This window comes from Pongo pygmaeus, chromosome 6 (genome assembly GCF_028885625.2).
Source record: "Pongo pygmaeus isolate AG05252 chromosome 6, NHGRI_mPonPyg2-v2.0_pri, whole genome shotgun sequence".
In the NCBI taxonomy this organism is placed as follows: Eukaryota; Metazoa; Chordata; class Mammalia; order Primates; family Hominidae; genus Pongo; species Pongo pygmaeus.
In genome coordinates, this window is record NC_072379.2 from 13,956,266 (window position 1) to 13,979,817 (window position 23,552).

General features: G+C 54.4%; 1 protein-coding gene across 48 annotated transcripts in view; it reads right to left on the reverse strand.

The window, feature by feature from the left end:
* Positions 1–23,552, reverse strand: part of ELN (elastin) — a 40,816-nt gene continuing 17,264 nt past the window's right edge. For 2 of the 48 annotated variants that reach the window (XM_054495927.2, XM_054495928.2), the window contains exons 10-33: positions 22,712–22,741; positions 22,163–22,234; positions 21,215–21,256; positions 20,733–20,792; positions 20,378–20,431; positions 17,484–17,573; positions 17,340–17,399; positions 15,977–16,123; positions 14,514–14,567; positions 13,099–13,263; positions 12,821–12,862; positions 12,075–12,161; positions 11,847–11,903; positions 9,599–9,781; positions 9,463–9,507; positions 9,147–9,272; positions 8,509–8,547; positions 6,450–6,521; positions 6,305–6,364; positions 5,980–6,054; positions 3,922–3,960; positions 3,657–3,710; positions 2,875–2,919; positions 1–1,024 (exon numbers count right to left, since the gene is read on the reverse strand). In XM_054495927.2, the coding sequence (XP_054351902.1) occupies positions 981–1,024; positions 2,875–2,919; positions 3,657–3,710; positions 3,922–3,960; positions 5,980–6,054; positions 6,305–6,364; positions 6,450–6,521; positions 8,509–8,547; positions 9,147–9,272; positions 9,463–9,507; positions 9,599–9,781; positions 11,847–11,903; positions 12,075–12,161; positions 12,821–12,862; positions 13,099–13,263; positions 14,514–14,567; positions 15,977–16,123; positions 17,340–17,399; positions 17,484–17,573; positions 20,378–20,431; positions 20,733–20,792; positions 21,215–21,256; positions 22,163–22,234; positions 22,712–22,741 (1,742 nt within the window). In that variant the 3' untranslated portion in view covers positions 1–980. The other 46 variants (XM_063667257.1, XM_054495930.2, XM_054495929.2 and 43 more) reach the window with 34 other exon arrangements.

Consider the following 23,552-nt stretch of genomic DNA (forward strand, 5'->3'; position numbering starts at 1 on the left):
TCCAGGACAAAAAATAAAATATTTATTGATCTATCACAGCGAGACACAAAAAGATGGGCGGGGCAGGAGTGGGAACTGCTCTGAAGTTCAGTGGACCGAGGGAGGGATGGGGGGGTATACAGTACTGCATGTGGGGACACCCCGGGTGGGGAGGAGATGCCTGGCACCCCAGTCTGCACAGCCCCGCACACCCTGGGGGAGTGTAGGATGGGGGTGGAGGCAGGGCACAGGCGGCCATGACAGGTCAACCAGGTTGATGGTGGGTACACCCAGCCAGCTAATGGTGCCGGGCGGTCAACTGGGGACATGGATGGATGGACGGATGGATGAATGGACGGATGGGCGGATGGATTCTACAAGAGCAAGGTGGCCATTCCCAGTGTGGGGTGGTTTTCCAACCCAAAGGCGCCCCAGATGTGGGGAACAGCGATCGGTGGGGAGGAGATGGCCAAGTGGACCCAGGAGAGGAGGGATGCTATGAGCGAATCCAGCTTTGAGGCTTCAGGTGCTTGGGTACCAACTGGATGGCAGCCAAGGGTGGGTCCTGGTGGGCAGGGGGAGCTGGGACTGCCCAGGAAGTGTCTGCACCATCTTTAGAGGAGCCCCAGGGAGGGGGCTCCCCGAGAGGCCACCCTTCCCTCCTCCCTCCCCCCAGGAAGATAAGAGCACCAGCGTGTAGCACCAAGTTCCCCTGGAGATGGAGGCTGTGTGGAGGGGGAGCTCCTAGGTGGGAAGGGATGGGGTGGGGGGCCAGGACCACACAGCCCTTGCCTCTGAAGTAGGGGGCCTCCTGGTCGGGACACTTGGCTGCTCCCCTCTTGTTTCCTTGCCCTGTGGATCTGCAAGGCCGCCCGGCCTGCCCGTTCCCTCCTGGGGTGGGGAGTCGGAGGGGCATGGGATGGGGTTACAAAGGGTTTACATTCTCCACCAAGCAGTAGCACCAACGTTGATGAGGTCGTGAGTCAGGGGTCCTAGGAAGCTCATTTTCTCTTCCGGCCACAAGCTTTCCCCAGGCAGGCCCCACCTGGACAGGAGGAGGTGCACATCACTGTGAGTCCGGCCCCTCTCAGTTTTGGCTCTAATCCCCGCCTGCTCTGACCCACTCGAATGGAGGCTCCGAGAAGCCACGAGAAGCCAAGTCGCGGCCCCAGGCCAAACTCAGACCTGATCCATGCCATCAACTTCCACTGGACAGATGGGGCGGGAGAAGCCCCCAAGATATTACTTGGATGAAACCAACGCTCGCAGGAAAGGGGGCAGGTCATGGGGCCTGGCTGGGGAAGGACAGGGCCTGGCACTGGCTCCTGGCTCCACAGCTCCAAGAAGCCTTTCGGGGAAAGACTAAGAGCAGCTCCATCAAGGAACACGGGATGAAGAGAGAGTCAGTGTCTGCAGGAGATGCCCTCTCAGGGAGTGGGGTGGACCCATACATCTGAGAGGGCATCAGATAAGTAAATCAAGGCCCAGTAGAGGGAGAGAGGGTCTTATCCACATAGTGTCTGAGCTGGGACTCAAACCCAGGATTCCTACCCCCACCTGGGAATAGTCTGATGGGTGAACCCTGTTTCAAGGCATCATCAGTCTGTGTTAGGTAAGGCACCATTGTCCAGTAGCGCGGCCCGGAGTAGTTCCTACCCCTGCTTGAGCCAGATTTGGCTCCTTACCGCCACCTGGTGGCAGTGAGCAGAGAGTACGGCAGGAAGAGACATCTGCCTCTGAAGTTTTTTTTTTTTTTTTTTTTTTGAGACGCAATCATCTTGCCCCGTCATCACCCGGGCTAGAGGGCAGTGGTGTAGTCTCAGCTCACTGCAACCTCCGCCTCCTGGGTTCAAGCAATTCTCCTGTCTCAGCCTCCAGAGTAGCTGGGATTACAGGCGTGCACCACCACACCCGGCTAATTTTTGTTTTTTTGTTTTTTTGGTTTTTTTGAGACGGAGTCTCGCTGTGTCTCCCAGGCTGGAGTGCAGTGGCGCAATCGGCTCACTGTAAGCTCCGCCTCCTGGGTTCACACCATTCTCCTGCGTGAGCCTCCCGAGTAGCTGAGACTACAGGCGCCCGCCACCATGCCCGGCTAATTTTTTGTATTTTTAGTAGAGACGGCCGGGCGCGGTGGCTCACTCCTGTAATCCCAGCACTTTGGGAGGCCGAGGCGGGCGGATCACGAGGTCAGGAGTTCGAGACCAGCCTGGCCAATATGGTGAAACCCCGTCTCTACTAAAAATACAAAAATTAGCGGGGTGTAGTGGTGTATGCCTGTGGTCCCAGCTACTTGGGAGGCTGAGGCAGAAGAATCGCTTGAACCTAGAAGGCAGAGGTTGCAGTGAGCCAAGATCGTGCCAGTGCACTCCAGCCTGGGCAACAGAGCAAGACTCCATCTCAAAAAAAAAAAAGAAGACTATAGTATTTTTAGTAGAGACGGGGTTTCACCGTGTCAGCCAGGATGGTCTCCATCTCCTGACCTCGTGATCCACCCGCCTTGGCCTCCCAAAGTGCTGGGATTACAGGCGTGAGCCACCATGCCCGGCTAATTTTTGTATTTTTAATAGCGATGGGGTTTCGCCATGTTGGCCAGGCTGGTCTTGAACTCCTGACCTCAGGTGATCTGCCCTCCTCGGCCTCCCAAAGTGCCGGGATTACAGGTGTGAGCCATCACACCTGGCCATGAACTGTGTTTTTAAAAAGCGAATGTTCCCTGTGTTTGTAAGAGGTCAGCAAGAAGGAGGGGGGCTCTATGTTCAGCTTGGGGTCCAGCCTTGTGTGACCTGAGGCTGTGGGGTCCACCCCTGGGTGCTGGCTCAGCCCTTCTGAGCAGGAGATGACACAGGAGAGGAGGGAGGAGGTGGCTGGAGCTCCAGGGCAGGGAGCCTGGCATACCTGGGAAAATGGGAGACAATCCGAAGCCAGGTCTTGCTGCCACTCCTGCAGGAGAGATTTCAGGTTGGTGGGTTGGTAGGGGTGGAAACTGACTCCAGCCTCATCACTTTCTGCCTGCACTGGCTCACCCAAGACCCTCTGTCTGGGATCACTTCCTTTCCATCCCACCCACTATATAATTTTTTATATTTTATTTTATTATTATTTTTTTGAGATGGGGTCTTGCTCTGTCGCCCAGGCTGGAGTGCAGTGGTGCGATCTTGGCTCACTGCAACCTCCGCTTCCCAGGCTTCAGTGATTCTCCCGCCTCAGCCTCCCGAGTAGCTGGGATTACAGGCGTCCATCAGGTTTGGCTAATTTTTGCATTTTTTTTTTAGTAGAGACTGGGTTTCACCATGTTGACCAGACTGGTCTCAAACTCCTGACCTCAAGTGATCCGCCCACCTAGGCCTCCCGAAGTGCTGGGATTACAGATGTGAGCCAGTGCACCCAGCCAATCCTCCCAACTACAGCCAGAGTGGCTTTCTTAACACAACATGCCCCTACCTAGCAACCAGGTGTGGCACCTCATGGCCTCAACCCTGAGCTCAGCCTGGCACTGTCCCCAATCTTATAGCTTGCCCGTTTGCTCAGTACCTCTGCGATCCTAAAGTGCCCTCGCCAGCCCCAGTCTCCCGTCCTTGTGTGGACATGGGCTCTGGGAGTCCCCACTGCTAGACAGACAGGCGCCCTCTAGATCGGGACAGAGCTGAGGACTACATAGCAGAGCTGGCCGCCCCTACCTCCAAGTGGGAACTGCCCGGCACCCCCTAGGACACCTCCAAGGCCAGCAGCACCTGAGAAGAGGCAGGTGGGGTCAGGATAAGGCACCCCCATCTGGAGGAGGCCCTGATAGCCCTGCTGGGTTCTGGGGTAAGGAATGTCCCCGACAAGATCTTCAGGGGTAGGGGGAGCCAGAGGGAGGCCTGAGCTGGGTTGGGGGAGGGTGGCGATGGGCATGGCAGGGGGTGCAGGCCACTGGCAGGAAGGCATCAGAGGGGAACTCACCGTATTTAGCTGCTTTAGCAGCTGCAGCCGGAGGCACACCTGGGGAGATGAGGCACATGACGGCTCAGGAATGCCAATGCCACCTGTCAGGCCCTGTCTCCTTTTTTTTTTTTGAGGCAGAGTCTCACTCTTTTGCCTGGGCTGGAGTGCAGTGGCACAATCCCGGCTCACTGCAACCTCCATCTCCTGGGTTCAAGTGGTTCTCCTGCCTCAGCCTCCTGAGCAGCTGGGATTACAGGCACCACCACCACGCCTGGCTAATTTTTGTATTTTTAATAGAGACAGGTTTCACCATGTTGGCCAGGCTGGTCTCGAACTCCTGACCTCAGGTGATCCACCTGCCTCGGCCTCCCAAAGTGCTGACATTACAGGTGTGAGCCACTGCGCCTGGCTGGGCCCTGTCTTCTGACCTACTCGCCCTTTACCGTCTGCCCATGGACTCATCCTCCCAGTGTCTATCCCCCCATCTCTCCTTCATCTATCCAGGGTCTTGTTCTGTTGCCCAGGCTGGAATGCAGTGGCTCGATCACAGCTCATTGTAGCCCTGAACTCCCCGGTTCAAGTGATCTTCCTGCCTCAGCCTCCCGAGTAGCTGAAACTACAGGCACACACCACACCCAGCTAATTTTTAAATACTTCGTAGAGATGGTTGGGGCGGGGAGGTCTTGCTATGTTGTCCAGGCTGGTCTTGAACTCCTGGCCTCAAGCAATCCACCTACCTAAGCCTCCCAAAGTGTTGGGATTACAGGCATGAGCCACCATGCCCGGCCCCAAAATTCTTAATTGTTAAGCTCCTACTGTGTGTCTGGTCTTGTGGCACTCACAGGAAGAGCTATGCAGGCTGGTTTACAGGGGGAGACACAATGACACCCCAAGAAAGGGGGAAACGGCCACACAAGGTCGGCCACGATGGTGGAGACTTAGAGAAGGCAATTTCTCTCCAAGCTTTGATTTCTTTCTTGGAGAATTGGCATAACCATCATTCTCCTAATTGACTCCCACCGCAGTGCTCAAGTGGGTTGAAAGAGAGAGGAGAGGGGGACTGGCGCCCTGGCGGCAAGGGATAGCCCCAGCTCCTGTTTGCCACATTTCTTGTTTTTATTTTGTTTTGGGATGAGGTCTTGCTCTGTTGCCCGGGCTGGAGTGCAGCGGCGTGATCTTGGCTCACTGCAACTTCTGCCTCCTGGGTTCAAGCGATTCTCCTGTCTCAGGCTCCTGAGTAGCTGGGATTACAGGCCTGTGTCACCATGCCCAGCTAATTTTTATATATATATATATATATATATATATATATTTTTTTTTTTTTTTTTTTTGAGATGGAGTCTCGCTCTGTCACCCACGCTGGAGTGCAGTGGCGCGATCTCGGCTCCCTGCAAGCTCCGCCTCCTGGGTTCACGCCATTCTCCTGCCTCAGCCTCCCGAGTAGCTGGGACCACAGGCACCCGCCACCACTCCCAGCTAATTTTTTGTATTTTTTAGTAGAGACAGGGTTTCACTGTGTTAGCCAGGATGGTCTTGATCTCCTGACCTCGTGATCTGCCCTCCTCGGCCTCCCAAAGTGCTGGGATCACAGGCGTGAGCCACCATGCCTGGCCTCTTTTCTTTTTCTTTCTTTTCTTTTCTTTCTTTCTTTCTTTCTTTTTTTTTTTAATATGACAGGGTCTCACTCTGCTGCCCAAACTGGAAGCAGTGGTACCATCTCAGCTCACTGCAGCCTCTGCCTCCTGGGCTCAAGCGATCCTCTGGCCTCAGCCTCCCAAGTAGCTGGAAATACAGGTGCCCACCACCACGCCCGGCTTATTTTTGTATTTTTGGTAGAGATGAGGTTTCACCGTGTCACCCAGGCTGGTCTTAAACTCCTGACCTCAAGTGATCCACCCACCTTGGCCTACTAGAGTGCTGGGATTGCAGGCGTGAGCCACCACACCTGGCCAAGAGGACATCTTGAGCAAAGACGTGGCAGGGGTGGGAAAGAAAGTCTCTGTCTCTGTCTCTGTCTCCATCTCTGTCTCGCATATGCACACCCCACACATTCACTGATTTCGGAACAACTCTCACCTCCAAGGCCCCCAACACCTGGGACTCCAAGCCCTCCGACTCCGAGTCCTCCAAGCCCAGCGGCTCCCCCTAGGCCTGTGGAGAAGCTGAGCATTAAACTCCGCTGGTCAGAAAGGTGGGACTGAAGCCTCAGCCTGTGGAGGGTGGAGGTGTCCTCTGGGGACCCAGGTGGAGCCTGAGCTCTCCCCTGGCCTTTGATGGCACAGTGGGGCCAGGAGGTGTCTGAGGCAGGGAGTCTGAGTCTACAGTGCCTGGTCAGAAGCTCCTCCCACACCCTGGGGGCCTGGGGGCCTGGCGGCAGCTCCCACCTCCACCCAGTGCTCACCAAACTGGGCGGCTTTGGCAGCAGCTTTGGCTGCGGCAGCAGCGGCGGCGGGTCCGGCTCCTGGGAACACAGACCGAGTTCAGGGAGGCACTCTGTACTGGTTAGATTCCCTCCTCACCCTACCCCTCCTGGGGTTTCAACTCACCCACCACACCGCCTGGGATGCCTACTCCACCGAGAGCCCCAACCCCTCCAAGGACCCCAGGCACTGCTGCTCCTGCGGGGAGAGGAGGGAAAATGAGTGTTCCATTTCTGAATGATGGGTCTCCCTGCCCCAGGGACACAAGGCAAGCAGACAGGTGGCAGGGGCCATGTGACACCGTGGAGGAGCAGTGGATAGGAAGTCCAGTCCTTGTTTTGTTTCATTTTGAGATGGGGTTTTGCTCTGTCACCCCGGCTGGAGTGCAGTGGTACAATCATAGTTTACTGCAGCCTCCAACTCCTGGGCTCATGCGATCCTCCTGCCTTAGCCTCCCGAAGGTGTGAGCCACTGTGCCTGGCCTTAAAAGTTCTTTTGTAGGCTGGGTGCGGTGGCTCACGCCTGTAACCCCAGCACTTTGGGAGGCTGAGGCTAGTGGATCACCTGAGGTCAGGAGTTTGAGACCAGCCTGGCCAACACGGTGAAACCCTGTCTCTACTAAAAATACAAAAATTAGCCAGGCGTGGTGGCGGGTGCCTGTAATCCAGCTACTTGGAAGGCTGAGGCAGGAGAATCGTTTGAACCCAGGAGATGGAGGCTGCAGTGAGCCGAGATTGTACCACTGCATTCCAGCCTGGGCGACAGAGCAAGACTCTGTCAAAACAAACAAACAAACAACGGCAATAGTATCTACAGCAGGCACTTAACATTTTGAGTGCTTCACACTTAGCAGCCCATTTTTTATGCATTGCAGCAGGAAAGGTAGGCACTATTGTCATTCCCATTTTGCAGATGAGAACGCTGAGGCAGAGCAGAGGTTAAGCAGTGTGCTCAGGGCTTCAGGGACGGGAAGTGGCTGGGGAGCCTGCGCCCTTCGCGGCTCCACCACACTACGTCACTCTGTTTCCCTGGCAATGTCTGTTGACTCAGGCCTGCCAAGCAGTCAGCAGTGAGCAGGGGAGGAGGCCAGGCCCACTGGGGGTCGGCGCTGAGGAAGCCAGGATTTTCCGAGGTAGAAACTGGCCCCAAGTGGACCTGCCCGGCTGGCTGGTGGATCCGTGGGGGAGTCTTCCACCTCCCCCCAACTCTGCTCACAGGAGGCCAGGAATGCAGGGGCTACAGACAGCGTGGGTCTGGCCAGGCAGGGCTGCCAGAGCGCCAAGTGCAGAGGCTGTGGGACTGCCACGTCCTCTGGGCTGGCTCGTGGCGGGAGCAGTCCTGCTGGCAGGACAGGAAGGCGGGCGGGGGCCGGGGGTGACCAGATGAGGAATACCAGCTCCTCTGCTCGGGCCAGAGAGCTGGGGTGGAGGCAGAGACTGCCCAGACTCCTCATACCCACAGCAGGCCCAGTGCCGTCCTGGACGCAGGGACCATGAAACTGTCAGGGTCAGAGCAAGCTTAGGGACAGTGGAATTGCCTCCTGGGGGGCAACTGGGATTTCAAGGGTGTTTTTGGTGCTCACAGGGGTTGAAGGCACCATAAGCATTTAGTGGGCAGGGGCCAGGTTTTTAAACTGTCATAAATGTGTCCTAGAAACTGCCTTTTTCTTTTTCTTTTCTTTTCTTTTTTTTTTGAGACACAGTCTCGCTCTGTCGTCCAGGCTGGAGGGCAGTGGCGCGATCTCGGCTCACTGCAGCCTCCATCTCCTGGGTTCAAGCGATTCTCCTGCCTCAGCCTCCCGAGTAGCTGGGATTACAGGCGCCCGCCACCACGCCTGGCTAATTTTTGTGTTTTTAGTAGAGATGGGGTTTCACCATATTGGTCAGGCTGGTCTGGAACTCCTGACCTCAGGTGATCCGCTTGCCTCGGCCTCCCAAAGTGCTGGGATTACAGGCGCCCGCCACCACGCCTGGCTAATTTTTGTATTTTTATAGAGATAGGGTTTCACCATATTGGTCAGGCTGGTCTGGAACTCCTGACCTCAGGTGATCTGCCCGCCTCAGCCTCCCAAAGTGCGGATTACAGGCGTGAGCCACCACGCCCGGCCGAAACACCATCCCAGTCCTGTGCTGTCAGGGATGGTGTGGTGGCAAGGGAGCCACAGGTGGTTGTGGGGTGCACTCACCATATTTGGCTGCTTTAGCGGCAGCCAGGGCTCCAGGTACTGGGGAGAAAGAAAAGTTGGGGGGTGGTCAGGAGCCGAGCTCTGTGCCTGGGAGTTCTGCCGCCTCCTCTAGGGAGCCCTCCCTGACTTCCCTGGCCTCTATTGCTTCCTCAAAGCCCTGAAGCTGTACAGGCACAGAGCTTTAGGGCTGAACAGTGCCTCTGCCTTCCGTCTGCCCCCTCCTTCTCTCCCCAGGCCTAGCATGGCCTGCCTGAGGCTGGGCACAGAGCGGGGCTCAGTAACCAGCGGGTGAAGAATTGGAGTTCCTAGTGGTCCTCTGGCCACAGAGCACTGCTGAAGGGGAGCCAGGCTGATCTACCTGCTCCTTCCCTGGGCGAAGGGCAGGGTTTTTCTCAGTCTGGAGCCCTGCCACCCCTCTACTGAGGAGGCAGATACTCTGCAATTGGGCAGCCTGGGGTCCCTTGGCCTGGTCTGCCCTCCTCCCGCTATCGGTTACCCCCAGATGCTTAGGAGAACCTAACAAGGATTTTACTATGCACCCCTGGGTGATGAAGGGGTGCTGGGGAGGTGCTGGGAGGAGGAGGGATCTCCTTCCCTGAGCTCAGGGGACAGGCTCCGCCTAACCCCCTCATCTGCACCTGCCCCGAAGCCAGGAACTCCAGCACCAACTCCAAGTCCAGGAACACCAACACCAACTCCAAGTCCAGGGACGCCGACACCAACTCCAAGTCCAGGGACACCAGCACCAAGCCCAGCTGCAGCTCCTGCAGACAGAGGGCAGTGGTGGTGACAGCAGGCAGGGAGCGTGCCCCTAAGGAGGTGTCCTGCCCAGGGAGCTGAGCCTATCCCAAAGGAAGGGGCCCAGATCCAAGCAGCGGCCTCTGCCCTGGCCGTTGCCCCTAACCAGCTCTGGGCTCATTGGGGAAAGGAGAGAAAGGTGGGCGAGGCACTCACGGAGCTGAGCTTTGGCAGCCGCCTTGGCAGCGGATTTTGCTGCAGCTGAGGGAGGGAGAGAGAGGGGATTAGAGATGGAGGCGGGGCCCATGGAGACTTTGGGGGCCCCTCAGGCTCATTGAGTCATGCAACTCACCTGCAACGCCAGGAGCCACACCAACTCCAGGAGCCACGCCAACTCCAGGAGCCACACCAACTCCAGGAGCCACGCCAACTCCAGGAGCCACGCCAACTCCAGGAGCCACACCGACACCAGGAGCCACGCCGACACCAGGAGCCACGCCGACACCAGGAGCCACGCCAACACCAGGAACTAACCCTGCAAGATTGAGAAGAGCTGATCACTAACCAAGACCTGATCAAAGAGGACAGAAGCTTATGGAAAGAGGGCTGGAGCCTCGGCACTGGCATAGATTTGCTGTGTGACCCTGGATCAGTTACTTTCCCTTGCTGGGCCTCAGCTTCCTCATCCCTAATATGAAGTGCGTGCAGGCTCAGAAGCGAGTCTCCTGCCTTAGCCTCCTGAGTAGCTGGGACTACAGGTGCGCACCACCACGCCTGGCTAATTTTTTTGTATTTTTAGTAGAGACAGGGTTTCACCATGTTGGCCAGGCTGGTCTTGAACTCCTGACCTCGGGTGATCCACCCGACTCGGCCTCCCAAAGTTCTGGGATTATAGTTGTGAGCTGCTGCATCTGGCCAGGAGTTCTTAACCTTTTCAGTGACAAGGACCCCTTGGAGATTTGAGGCTGATGGAGGCAGATTTATATTATATAAGGGGCTTTGTAAGACAGAAAGGCTTTGGGTTCAAATCTCAGCTCAGCCACCATTTAGCTGTGCAATTGTAGGCAAGTTACTTAAGCTCCAGGAACCTCAGTTTCCACACCTGTAAAATGGGAAAAATAAAATCAACACTATAAGATTGTTTGTAGGCCAGGCACGTTGGCTCATGCCTATCATCCCAGCACTTTGAGAGGCCAACATGGGAGGATCGCATACAAATTTTTTTTTTTTTAAACTGGGCATGGTGGCATGTGCCTGTAGCCCCAGCTACTAGGGATACTAAGGGGGAAGAATCGTTTAAGCCAGGAGTTTGAGGCCTGCAGTGAGCTATGATGGCATCACTGCACTCCAACCTGGGTGACAATGTGAGACCCTGTCTCAAATAAATAAATAATAAAGATTGCTGTGTGTGAGAATTTGGGGCTCAGCAGACCTGCAGTTGAAATGTTCTCTGGCCTATTCAGTCCTAGAGATTCTGATCTGAACCTTTCAGCCCACAGGTCCCTAGGGCCAAGGCCTACAGACCCCATGCCCAGGGCCTGACATACAGTTGAGCTCTACAATTGGTGCTGCCACAATTTGCCATGTTCAGAAAAGTGTGGGCACCTGGGGCTGCCAGGGTGGCCCTCAAATGTAGCAAGAGATGGGGAACAAGAAGTACTGCAGGCCAGATGTGGTGGCTCACGCCTGTAATCCCAGGACTTTGGGAGGCAGAGGCAGGAGGATCGCTTTAGCCCAGGAGTTTGAGACCAGCCTGAGCAACATAGTGAGACCACTGTCGCTACAAAAAAATTAAAAAATTAGCCAGGCATGGTGGTGGGCACCTGTGGTCTCAGCTCTTGGGGGGTGGAGGCAGGCAGATTGCTTGAGCCTGGGAGGTTGAGGCTACAATGAGCTATGATGTGGCACTGTACCCCATCCTGGGTGACAGAGCTAGACCCTATCTCAAGAAAAAAGGAGGAGAAGGAGAAGAAAGAAGAAGGAGGAAAAGGAGGAGAAGCAAGATGGAGGAGAAGAGAAGAAGGAGGAGAAAGAAGAAGGAGCAGAGGAAGAAGAAGAAGAAGAAGGAAGAGGAGGAGGAGGAGGGAGGAGAAGGAAAAGAAGCAGGAGAAGAAGAAGAAGAGGAAGGAGAAGAAGAAGAATGAGAAGGAGGAGGAGGAGAAGAAAGAAGAAGAAGAAGAAGAAGGAAGAAGAGCACAAGAAGAAGAAGGAAGAGGAGCACAAGAAGAAGAAGAAGAAGGAAGAGGAGCACAAGAAGAAGAAGGAGAAGGAGAAAGAGAAGGAGAAAGGGGAGAACTGGAGTCCCTCAAGGGAAGCTGGAGCTCAGCCTGAGGTCAGGTCCCCAATAGCCTGGGAGGCACCAGGGGCTTTAGGAACAGGGAGGCTCACACTGCTCACCCTGCTTCCCTAATCAGAAACGTCACCCACACTCCTAGAGGTCATTCATCAGTGGGCCAAAAGGTCTAAGGAGGGCCCACCGCAGAATGTGACAGCTTAAGTGGAGTGGAAAGGAACAGGGAGCTGGGCGGTCAGACCCCAGGAGCAGGGCACAGGAGAAAGCAGTTCTCCATGAGCCAATGGCGGGAGTGAGGGGGACTTACCAAACTGGGCGGCTTTGGCGGCTGCTTTAGCAGCCGCAGCTGGTGGGGTCCCCACTCCTGGAGGTGTGAAGAGAAGGGGTGAGGGAGTGGTCTCTCACACCCCTCCCTGCTTCCCATCTCTAGGCTCAGTCTTCCCATTTATAAAATGGTGCAGTCGACCTTGGTCAACTCCAGGGACCTTTCCATGAGACAAACCAAACCCATCTCTGGGCTGGAGACACAGCTCACCTGGCACTCCTCCCGTGCCCGGCACACCTGGGACTGTGCCTGGGGCACCTGGCACCAGCCCACCCAGCACTCCTGCTCCTGCAGCACCTGGGGGCGTGGAGAACTTTCAGCCTCGCCCCTCCCAGTGCTCACTTTTTGGGGGAGCAAGGGTGGGTGGGAGAATCGGGGGAAGAAGAGAATGGCTTCCTGGCACCTTCAATTCTTTTTCTTTTTATTTTTTTTATTTTTAGAGTTGGAGTCTTGCTCTGTCACCCAGGCTGGAGTGCAATGGTGTAATCTCTGCTCACTGCAGCTTCTACCTCCCGGGTTCAAGCCATTCTCCTGCCTCAGCCTCCCAAGTAGCTGGGACTATAGTTGCCCGCCACCATGCCCAGCTAATTTTTGTATTTTTAGTAGAGACAGCGTTTCACCATGTTGGCCAGGCTGGTCTCGAACTCCTGGCCTCAAGGGATCCACCTGCCTTGGCCTCCCAAAGTGCTGGGATTACAGGCGTCAGCCACCCAACCCGGCCAGGCACCTTCAATTCTGGGGGTGGGGTGATGAACAGGTCACCAACAGTCTTAACAGGGGGCATCTGAAAAGGACAGTAAGAGTGGAGTGTGGCTTTGGAAGATGGGGCAGGGGCCTCATGACCTTGGTCCAGGCCATTTCAGTCCTGGAGGCCTGGGAGCCAGTTTACCCTGAGGTTGGACCCTGAGCCCTGTGGGAGAGCAGGGCTTGGGGACAGGCAGGGCAGGGGCACTTACCGTACTTGGCAGCCTTGGCGGCAGCTGCTGCCTGAGCTTCGGCTACAAGGAAACGAGAAAGAAAGAGACCCTCAGAGGCCTTGCCTGGGTGTCCTCCCAGCCGTGTTTAAAGCTCTTCTGCCCTGTAAGGCATGGATACGACCTCCCTTCTTCTCCCCCAACTCCTCCCTGAGCACATTCAAGCCCAATCTACAGTCCCCACTGCCCCTGCAGAGCCGAGCAGACAAGAAGCCCCCATCCCTTCTCAACCCATGTCCCCAGATGTGACTAAGGCTCACGGGAAATGACAGCTCCTGGGACACCTCCGACTCCGGGAACACCTCCGACACTAGGGACACCTGCGACTCCGGGGATACCTCCGACTCCGACACCAAAGCCGGGAAAGCCCCCAGCTCCCACCCCGAAAGTAGGAATGCCTCCAACTCCGACTCCGGCCCTGGCCCCTGCAGAGGGAAGGGAGCCAAGTAGAAAAAAAGCTCAGTGAGAGAGGCTAGGCGGGCTCTGAGGGATGCTGATGGACTGGGAAAGAGGATGTAAGTTTCCCCCAGGCCTTGTCCATAAAAGACAGGAAACTGGGATGCCTGGGTCCCCAGCAGCCTCCACCATGAAGCCTTTAAAAAAAAATGTGGGGCCGGGCGCAGTGGCTCATGCCTGTAATCCCAGCACTTTGGGAGGCTGAGGCAGGTGGATCATCTGAGGTCAGGAGTTCGAGACCAGCCTGGCCAATATGGTGAAACCCCATCTCTACTAAAAATACAAAAATTAGCCAGGCGTGGTGGCAGGCACCTGTAATCCCAGTTACATGGGAGGCTGAGGCAGGAGAATCACTTGAACCAAGAAGGCGGAGCTTGCAGTGAGCTGAGATCACGCCCCTGCACTCCAGCCTGGGTGACAGAGTGAGACTCTGTCTCAAAAAAAAAAAAATTTTTTTTTTTTGGCCGGATGCAGTGGCTCATGCCCATAATCCCAGCACTTTGGGAGGCCGAGGCAGGTGGATCATTTGAGGCCAGGAGTTTGAGACCAGCCTGGCCAACACAGCAAAACTCCGTCTCTACTGAAAATACAAAAATTAGCCAGGCATGGTGGTGCATGTCTGTAATCCCAGCTTCTTGGGAGGCTGATGCATGAGAATTGCTTGAACCTGGGAGGCAGAGATTGCAGTGAGCCAAAATCATGCCACTGCACTCCAGCCTGGGCGACAGAGTGAGACTCTATCTCAGAAAAAAGAAAAAGAAAAAAAATTAAAAATTTTAATTTATTTTTTATTTTTTGTAGAGATGGGGTCTTGCTATGTTGCCCAGGCTGGTCTCAAACTCCTGGCCTCAAGCAACCCTCCTGCCTCGACCTCTGAGCACTTCGGGAAGACCCTCTTTGTTGGATGCAGAGAGACTATTGGCAGAATCCACATCCCCAGGCAGTTTTGGGCTCCTCTGAGAGGGCCTTGGCCAGAGCAGGGAGGCTCAGGGTCACTGTCACCACTGGGAATGCCATCCTGGGACTTTCCTGCCACTCAGCCCCATGGCCCTGTGGTGGGAGACAAATGGGGGAGACATTGTCCTGAGGCCTGCTGGTGACTTACTCGGTGACCCTGGGCAAGTCACTTCCCTTCTCTGGGAAAGTAGAGGAGAATCCTTTAGTTCTGGCAAGTAAAGGCCGGGACAGGGTGGGGCAGAGCTGTCAGCGTAGCACTCACCGTATTTGGCTGCCTTCGCAGCTGCCTTAGCAGCTGCTTCTGGTGACACAACCCCTGGAGAGACCAAGAGGGACACAAATGCTCAGGAGAGATTGGAGGAGAGCTGTGTAGTATGTATCCCTCTGTCTACCCATCTGTGTGTTGGGCCATCTCCTTTCACGCCAACATAGAGTTGGCTACACATCCATTTATACACTGATGTCCACCCACCTGCCCATCTGTATACCCAGCCACCCCCATCATCCATCTACCCAATGACCCACCTCTATACCTGTCCATTTGTCTTTTTTTTTTTTTTTGAGATAGAGTCTCAATCTTGTCGCCCAGGCTGGAGTGCAATAGCGCGATCTCAGCTCACTGCAATCTCCACCTCCCCAGTTCAAGCAATTCTCCTGCCTCAGCCTCCCAAGTAGCTAGGATTACAGGCACCCACCACCATGCCTGGCTAATTTTTTTCTATTTTTAGTGGAGATGGGGTTTCACCATATGGCCAGGCTGGTCTTGAACTCCTCACCTCAGGTGATACACCCACCTTGGCCTCCCAAAGTGCTGAGATTACAGGCATGAGCCACTGCTCCCGGCCGTCCATTTGTCTGTCTATCCTTGCATCTTAATCCACCCACCGAACCACCTAACTCTCTGTCCACTCATCTATCTACCAACTTATCCCATCTGCCTCTCTATCCATTCATCTAACAATCTGGCCAACCATCCATTTTTCATTTGCCTGCCCACCATTCCACCCACCCATCTATTTGTCTGCCCCTCCAACCATGTGCTCATTCATCCATCCATCTACCCATCCATCCACCCGTTCTTTCATCCAGCCTCCCATCCATCTACCCATTCATCCATTCTTCCATCCATGCCCCCATCCATCCATGCCCCCATCCATCCACTCATCTATCCATCCCCCACCCATCCACCCACACATCCACTCACCTACCCATCTATCCACCCATTCATCCATCCACTTATCCATCCATTCATCCACCCATTCATCCATCCATCCACCCACCCACCCACCCATCCACCCATCCATCCATCCACCCACCCATTCATCCACCCATCTATCCATCCATTCATTCATCCACCCACCCATTCATCCATCCACCCACCCATTCATCCACTTATCCATCTATCCACCCACTTACCATTTTATCCACCATAAACTGAACACCTACTCAGCTAAGGGCTAGGAACATGGAGTTGAAAAAGACATGGTTCCTGCCCCCAGAGAACACTGATAGCCAGAAGGTCAATTGGAAAATATGATACTGATTAGAAGCTAATTAGGAGATTGGTATAGCCCAAGGAAGAGAAGATGAGGGGATGAGACGTGGTCAAGGGTATGGGCAGATGGTTACAGTGTTAGGGAGAATGCAAAAATTTTGGCAATTGTCTCAGTATTTCTCTCTTATACACACACACACACACAGACACACACACACACACCAGCTCACCTGGAACCCCTGCACCTGGGATCCCAGCACCTGGGACAACTGGAATGCCAGCTCCTGGGACACCAACACCTGGAACGGCAGCTCCTGGGACACCAACTACTCCCGGGCCAAAGCCTGGCCCACCAGGCACTAAGCCTGCAGCAGCTCCTGTGGAAGAAAAAGCATTGTTCTCCTAACCTATGGGAACCTCAGAGGGGCTCCAAGGGTGGTTAATAGAGTACGGAAGTGACAGTTGGTTCTGAGTGCAGGATTGCAGCTGGGTTGACATTTCCCCTGCATGGATCCTACTCATCAGAGAGATGCAGAGAGACTAAGAGGGTCCCTAAAGAGCTCTAGGGATTTGAATCTGTGGGCTGGAGGAATGTGATCTCTTTCTTTTTTTCTTTTCTTTACTTTCCTTCCTTTCTCTCTTTCTTTCTTTTCTTTCTTTCTTTTTCTTTCTTTCTTTCTCTCTCTCCCGCTCTCTCTCTCTCCCTCTCTCTCTCTCTCCCTCTCTCTCTCCCTCCCTCCCTCTCTTTTTTCTTTTCTCTTTCTTTTTCTTTTCTTTCTCTTTCTTTCTTTCTTTCTTTCTTTCTTTCTTTCTTTCTTTCTTTCTTTCTTTCTTTTTCTTTCTTTCCTGTCCTTTCCTTTCTTCCTTTCTTTCCTTCCTGCCTCTCTCTCCCTCCCTCCCTCCCTTCATTTCCTTCCTTCTCTCCCTTCCTCCCTCCCTCCCTTCCTTCCTTCCTTCTTTCCTTCCTTCCTTCCTCTTTCTCTCTTTCTGTCTCTCTTTTCCTTTTTTTTGAACCAAATTCTCACTTACCCAGGCCGGAGTGCAGTGGGATGACCATAGCTCACTGCAGCCTTGAACTACTAGGCTCAAGCAATCCTCCCAGCTCAGCCCGGCAGGTGGCTGAGACCACAGGCATGTGCCACCATGCCTAGATAATTTTAAAATAATTTTCGGAAAGATGGGGTCTCAGTATGTTGCTCAGGCTGGTCTCAAACTCCTGGTTTCAGCCTCCCAAACTGTTGGGATTACAGGCATGAGCCACTGTGCATAGCTAGAATGTGATCTATTTCTAAAGCACAGTCAGAATTCTCGCCACTGGGCACCCATTTAGTTGATGCAGCAGACACCTGTGGGCCGGCCCCGGAGGGGATGGAGTGGGAGGAGCCAGGTCCCCTCTGCAGGGTCCCCTCCTCAGGGCAAAACAATAGAGACAGCATCTCAGGTAGAGTGATCAGAAGGAGCAAAGGTAAGGAGGCATGAACAGTGCATATTTGGGAAGGGACAAAGGCCAAGGCCATCTGGCTTTAGGGCTAGGGTCTCCAAGGTCTATGCAGGGGCCTGAGCCCTGGACTTGCCACCCCGGGAGGCACTCACCATACTTGGCTGCCTTAGCGGCTGCTGCTGCAGCTGCAGCTGCAGCTGGAGTCCCAACGCCTGAAAACACAGCCACAGAGGGTGAGGTCCTTGCCCTGTGGCCATCTCAAGGACACACCCGCCCCCTGCTGGGACAGATGTTACCTGCGATGCCTCCGATTCCAGGAATTGCCCCAGGCACACCAGGAACACCGGCCCCTCCAACACCAGGGAGGACTCCGGCTGCTCCAGCACCTGTTGAGATGGGGACAGTGCAATGTAGTTTCCCAAGGACCCTCCTGGGGACAGGCAGTATGGCCAGTTAGACGCTGGTGTTTTCACCAGTGTGATCTTATCCAGGAATGGGGCCTGGGTGTCTCCAGATGGGCCTGTCTGGGGAGGCCCCCACCCCACTCCACTGTTCCTTGACTCTCCCCCAAAGTGTCCATTTCAACACACTCATTAAGGGACTTGTATGTTTTCAGACAAATCCCATTCTAATCACTGCCACATACTGAGAAACCACAAGTGGCCGCTCCCTGGGCCAGAGGGGCCCCTGCAGGAATGTTCAAGACTTCCTCTCCCTGTGTTCCGAAGATGCAGCCAAGTTTGTAATCCAAGCGCCTGGCTGCTTGGCTCTGGCAGCCCCTCACAGCCCTGCTCTCCCGCTCCCACATTCCAGCCGTCCGCACCAGCCGCTGGGGCCAAGGAGCCTTGGGTGCTGGGAGGGGGGCCTGTGGGGCCTCCACTGGGAGGCCCAGCTCCAGGCTTCTCCCCACATTCTCGCTCTTTCGGGCTGGTGGGGAGATAAGGAAAGGGCTTCCCTGGAGCTGAGGATGAAGGAGGACTTCAGCCCTAGTGGTCTGACCCTGAGGTGGGCACTACCTGGGGCAGGGGACAGATGCCCACTCCACCCACTGCACGGGCACAGGAATACCACGTTCCATCTGCAGCCATGCTAGCCAAGAACTCACTGGCCTGAGCAGTGAGTTGACATTTTTATAGTACACATTAAATTGATACATAACTATTAAATATTTTAAATGCTTATATATGCACCACCTAAAATTATCTTTCTAACCACCGTGGTACCCATTCCCTCTGCTTGGCCTCCTCTTTCCTGTTTTAACCACATGGTAAGCTCCATCTTTATTTTTTAAGGCCTGAATCACATGTCACTTTCTCTGGGAAGCCTTTCTAACTTTCCTCAGGTAGAAAAAATGCCTCCCATTTCTCAACTCCCACAACAGTGGCTATATTCTCTAAGAGAACTCTTGTTTGTCCCTGATCTCTGATATGGATGGGTGGGAGGAGGCAGTGAGGGAGGGAAGGAAGGAGGCATAGATGAATGCATGGAGGAAAGAATGAATGAATGAATGAATGCAGGGGTGAATGGCTGGATGGGTGCATGGATGCATGGAGGAATGGATGGATGGATGGATGGATGGATGCATGCATGCATCCATGGAGAAATGGATAGATGGGTGCATGGAGGAATGGATAGTTGGATGGATGGATGAATGGATGGAAGGATGGATGCATGCATGGAGAAATGGATGGATGGGTGTATGGAGAAATGGATGGATGGGTGTATGGAGAAATGGATGGATGGGTGTATGGAGAAATGGATGGATGGGTAGATGGATGCATGGAGGAATGGATGGCTGGATGGATGGATGAATGGATGGAAGGATGGATGCATGCATGGAGAAATGGATGGATGGATGGAAGAATCGATGGAGGGAGTGATGGATGGATGGATGGATGGATGGATGAGTGGATGGATGAATGGATGGATGGATAGATGGATGCATGGAGGAATGGATGCATGGAGGAATGGATGGATGAGTGGACGGATAGAGGGAAGAATGGATGGCTGAGTGGATGGATAGAGGGAAGAATGGATGGAGGGAAGAATTGATGGGTGGATGGATGGATGGAAGGATGAATACATGGAGGAATGGATGGATGGATGAATGGATGCATGGAGGAATAGACGGTGGATGGATGGATGGACGGATGGATGGAAGGATGGATGCATGCATGGAGAAATGGATGGATGGGTGCCAGGAGGAATGGATGGAGGGATAGATGGATGCATGGAGGAATAGTTGGATGGATGAATGGGTGTATGGGGGAATAGATGGATAGATGATGGATGGATGAATGGAGCGTGGGAGTGATGGATGGATAAATGGATGGATGGATGAGGGGATGGATGGATGGGTGCATGGATAGATGGATGCATGGAGGAATGGATGGATGCGTGGATGGATGGATGGAAGAATGGATGGAGGGAGGGATTGATGGATGGATAAGTGGATGGATGGATGGATAGATGGATGCGTGGAGGAATGGAGGATGGATGAATGGAGGGAGGTAGTGATGGATGGGTGGATGAATGGATAGATGGATGAGTGGGTGGATGGATAAATGGATGGATGGATGTGTGGACAGACGGATGGATAGATGGATCCATGGAGAAATTGATGGATGGATAGATGGATGGATGGATGGATGGATAGATAGATGGATGGATGGATGGATAGATAGATGGATGGATGAATGGATGGATGGATGAATGGATGGAGGGAGAGATGGATGGATGAATGAGTGGATGGATGAGTGGATGGATGGATGGATGCATGGATAGATAAGTGGATGGATGGATAGATGGATGCATGGAGGAATGGATGAATGTATGGATGGATGAATGGATGGAGGGAGAGATGGATGGATGAATGAATGGGTGGATGAGTGGATGGATGCATGGATGGGTAGATGAGTAGATGAATGGATGGATGGATAGATGGATGCATGGAGGAATGGGAATGGATGGAGGGAGGGATGGAGAAAGTAATAGATTGATGGAAGGATGAATGGATGCATGGATGCATGGAAGAATGGTTGGAGGGAGGGATAGATAGATGGGTGGTGTTGAAAATTTTGAGTAAATGGGGGTAAGTAGGGGCCACTTTGGAGGCAGGCTCTCAATAGTAATGGGAATGGAGAGGCTAGGGGGCTGGAGGCCACCAGGTGGGGACTCCAGGGGCACTCACCAAACTTTGCTGCCGCTTTAGCTGCCGCTGCTGCTGCTGCCTGGGGGCCAACCCCTGGGGGAAGGAAGCAGAGGGGAGAGACTTTGAAACAGTGTTCCTGTATCTCCAGAGCCCACTTGTTCCTAGCCCCGAGAGAGCCAATCCACTGACATGTGGGTATACATGAGAGCTTCAGAGTAGGCAGAGGCTGACGGAGCTGCCCCACTCCTCCCCCAGGATCCTGCTCCAGGTTTGGACCAGGGTCTGGATGCAGGGTGGGCTGCTGCTTTCAGGAGAGAACCTCACCCACCCCAGGGCTCTGGAGCCCGGAAAATCAGTGCTCCCTTGGCTGGAAGTGACGTGAGGCTTTCCTTACCTGTCCCTGTTGGGTAACCAGCCTTGCCCGCTGCAGCAGCCACTCCTCCAGGCCCATAGCCTGCAAAACAGAGAGGCTTGATGGTCATCTGTGCAGACGTCACCACTGCTGCCCTCTCCTTCCCCCTGCTCTGCCCTTGGGGCCCAAGCTGTCCTGAGTCTGCACCTGTCACCCCCAGCCAGAGTGAAAACAAATACAAACACATGTATGGAGTTGTTATGTCCATTTTACAGATGAGAACACAGAGGCTCAAAGAAGCAACACAGCTCACTTAAGGTCTCATTGATAGGTGGGAGGGCAGGGATGGAGACCCATGCTGAGTCCAAATTCCATGCCCTTTCCTTCTGAGATTCCCACTCCAAGGCCCCAACCCTGCCCCAGCGAGGTGCTCTCCTGGCCCAGGGCTGGAAGCACAGCACCCTTGCTAGGACCCTGGAGAGGGAAAGAGCTGGAAGCCCACAGTCTAGAAGGGTCTCACTCACCATAGGGCAGTTTCCCTGTGGTGTAGGGCAGTCCATAGCCACCTGGAGAGAGGACAGAGCAAACTCAGGGGCTGCCCCATGCCTTGCTGGGCTCCCACCAACCTGGGTGGACAGATCTGCCCCCATAGGTGCTGAGGCTTGAGACCTCCCACATTAGGGTCCTGAGCTGCTCCCAGGAGAGCAAAGGTGCTGGGTGGAGGAGGGAGAGAACACCTCTGCCCCCGAGGCCCATGGAACACCCATTCCCCTACAAATTCAAGCCCCATCATGGCCCTGGAGTCTGAGTATTTTCCTTACACTCCCTCCTCAGTGGAAAGCACCTTATTGTCTAAGCTGATTGCAGAGGTAGGGGCGGAAGCACGAGTGGGTGGATGTTAGAGGGATCTTTCCAATGAACCGTGTTCCCTTCCATCAGCATAATAGCTTCAGATCGGGACTATGGGTCTCTGCATGAGCATGTGTGTGTGAGTCCAATACCTGCAGATGACTTTCCCATGCTCTCCTTGGCTGGTGACCATACAGGGGCTTCAATACCCCTTCCCTGCCACCAGAGACACCTGTTCCCAGGCTGACTTCTGTGCAAGGAGGCACAATGAGTGGTGCATTTTTTTTTTTTCTTCTTTTCTTTTTTTGGAGGAGAGTCTCACTCTGTTACCCAGGCTGGAGTGCAGTGGCGTGATCTCAGTTCACTGCAACCTCTGCCTTCTGGGTTCAAGAGATTCTCCTGCCTCAGCCTCCCCAGTAGCTTGGATTATAGGCCTATGCCACCACACCTGGCTAATTTTTGTATCTTTAGTAGGGACGGGGTTTTGCCATGTTGGCCAGGCTAGTCTTGAACTCCTGACCTCAAGTGATCTGCCCGCCTTAGCCTCCCAAAGTGCTGGGATTACAGGTGTGAACCACCGCACCCAGCCGAGTGGTGCATCTTGAACCATCCCTCTGACTTACCAGGCAGCTTGGGGGCCTTGATGGGATACCCCAGTGGGACTCCAGGTTGCGGTCCCGCAAAGGGTCCAACTCCTGTGGGAATAAAGACAGCAAGTTTAGGTCCCAGCTAACCCTTCCAACCCTCCACCATCCACTCCGCTTTCTGCTTAGACAGAAGGAGCTTGCTACAGCATCCAGAAACCATCCTGCTTCGAGGGACTCCCTGAATCTCCATCATGGGTCAGTTGAGAAATTCCCAGTGACAGGCCACTTCCTCCAGGAAGCTACGGGATTCTCTCCCTCCTGGGTCCTGGGCCCCAGTTCGGGCCTGCAGCCCTTGGCACAGGCTGGAGGGTTTTCTGGACTCCTTTGGACTTTGGGCTGCTATGCCAGTGTGGGGAGCAGGCCTGGGATGGGTGCCACTTTGTGCTACAGCCACTGCAAGGCCTGGTGTTGGAGGCATGGGGGAAATTGGGCAGGCTTGGATGGGATCTTGGGTGACCAACCCCTCCCAAGGCAAGAGCCTCTGCCTGGCTGGCCACCCTGCTTCTCCCACCAGCCTTGCCTCACCTGGGATTCCAGCAAAAGCTCCACCTACACCTGTAATGATAAAAAGCTGTCACTGCAGCCCTGGCACTGTGGACACTGGGCCAGACAGCACCAAGGGGCCAGGAGGCCCAAGGAATGGCCAGTTCTTCCCAGACCAGTCATCGCGTGCTGCCCTCACATGAACTTGGGTTTCTTTTTTTGGAGATGGAGTTTCGCTCTTGTCGCCTGGGCTGGGGTGCAATGGCATGATCTCAACTCACCGCAACCTCCGCCTCCCAGGTTCCAGCGATTCTCCTGCCTCAGCCTCCCAAGTAGCTGGGATTACAGGTGCGTGCCACCACCCCCAGCTAATTTTTGTATTATTAGTAGAGACAGGGCTTCACCATGTTGGTCAGGCTGACCTCAAGTGATCTGCCCACCTCGGCCTCCCAATGTGCTGGGATTACAGGTGTAAGCCACCGCACCCAGTCTTTTTTTTTTTTTTGAGACGGAGTCTTGCTCTGTTGCCCAGGCTGGAGTGCAGTGGCATGATCTTGGCTCACTGCAACCTCTGCCTCCCGGGTTCAAGAGATTCTCCTGCCTCAGCCTCCCAAGTAGCTGGGAGTACAGGCACACACCACCACACCTGGCTAATTCTTGTATTTTTAGTAGTGACGAGGTTTCACCATATTGGCCAGGCTGCTCTCAAACTTCTGACCTCAAGTGATCCGCCCACCTTGGCCTCCCAAAGTGCTGGGATTGCAGGCGTGAGCCACTGCATCTGGTCCTCTTTTCTTTCTTTTTCTGGGGGGGAACAGAGTCTCTCTCTGTTGCCCAGGCTGGAGTGCAGTGGTGTGATCATAGCTCACGACAACCTTCATCT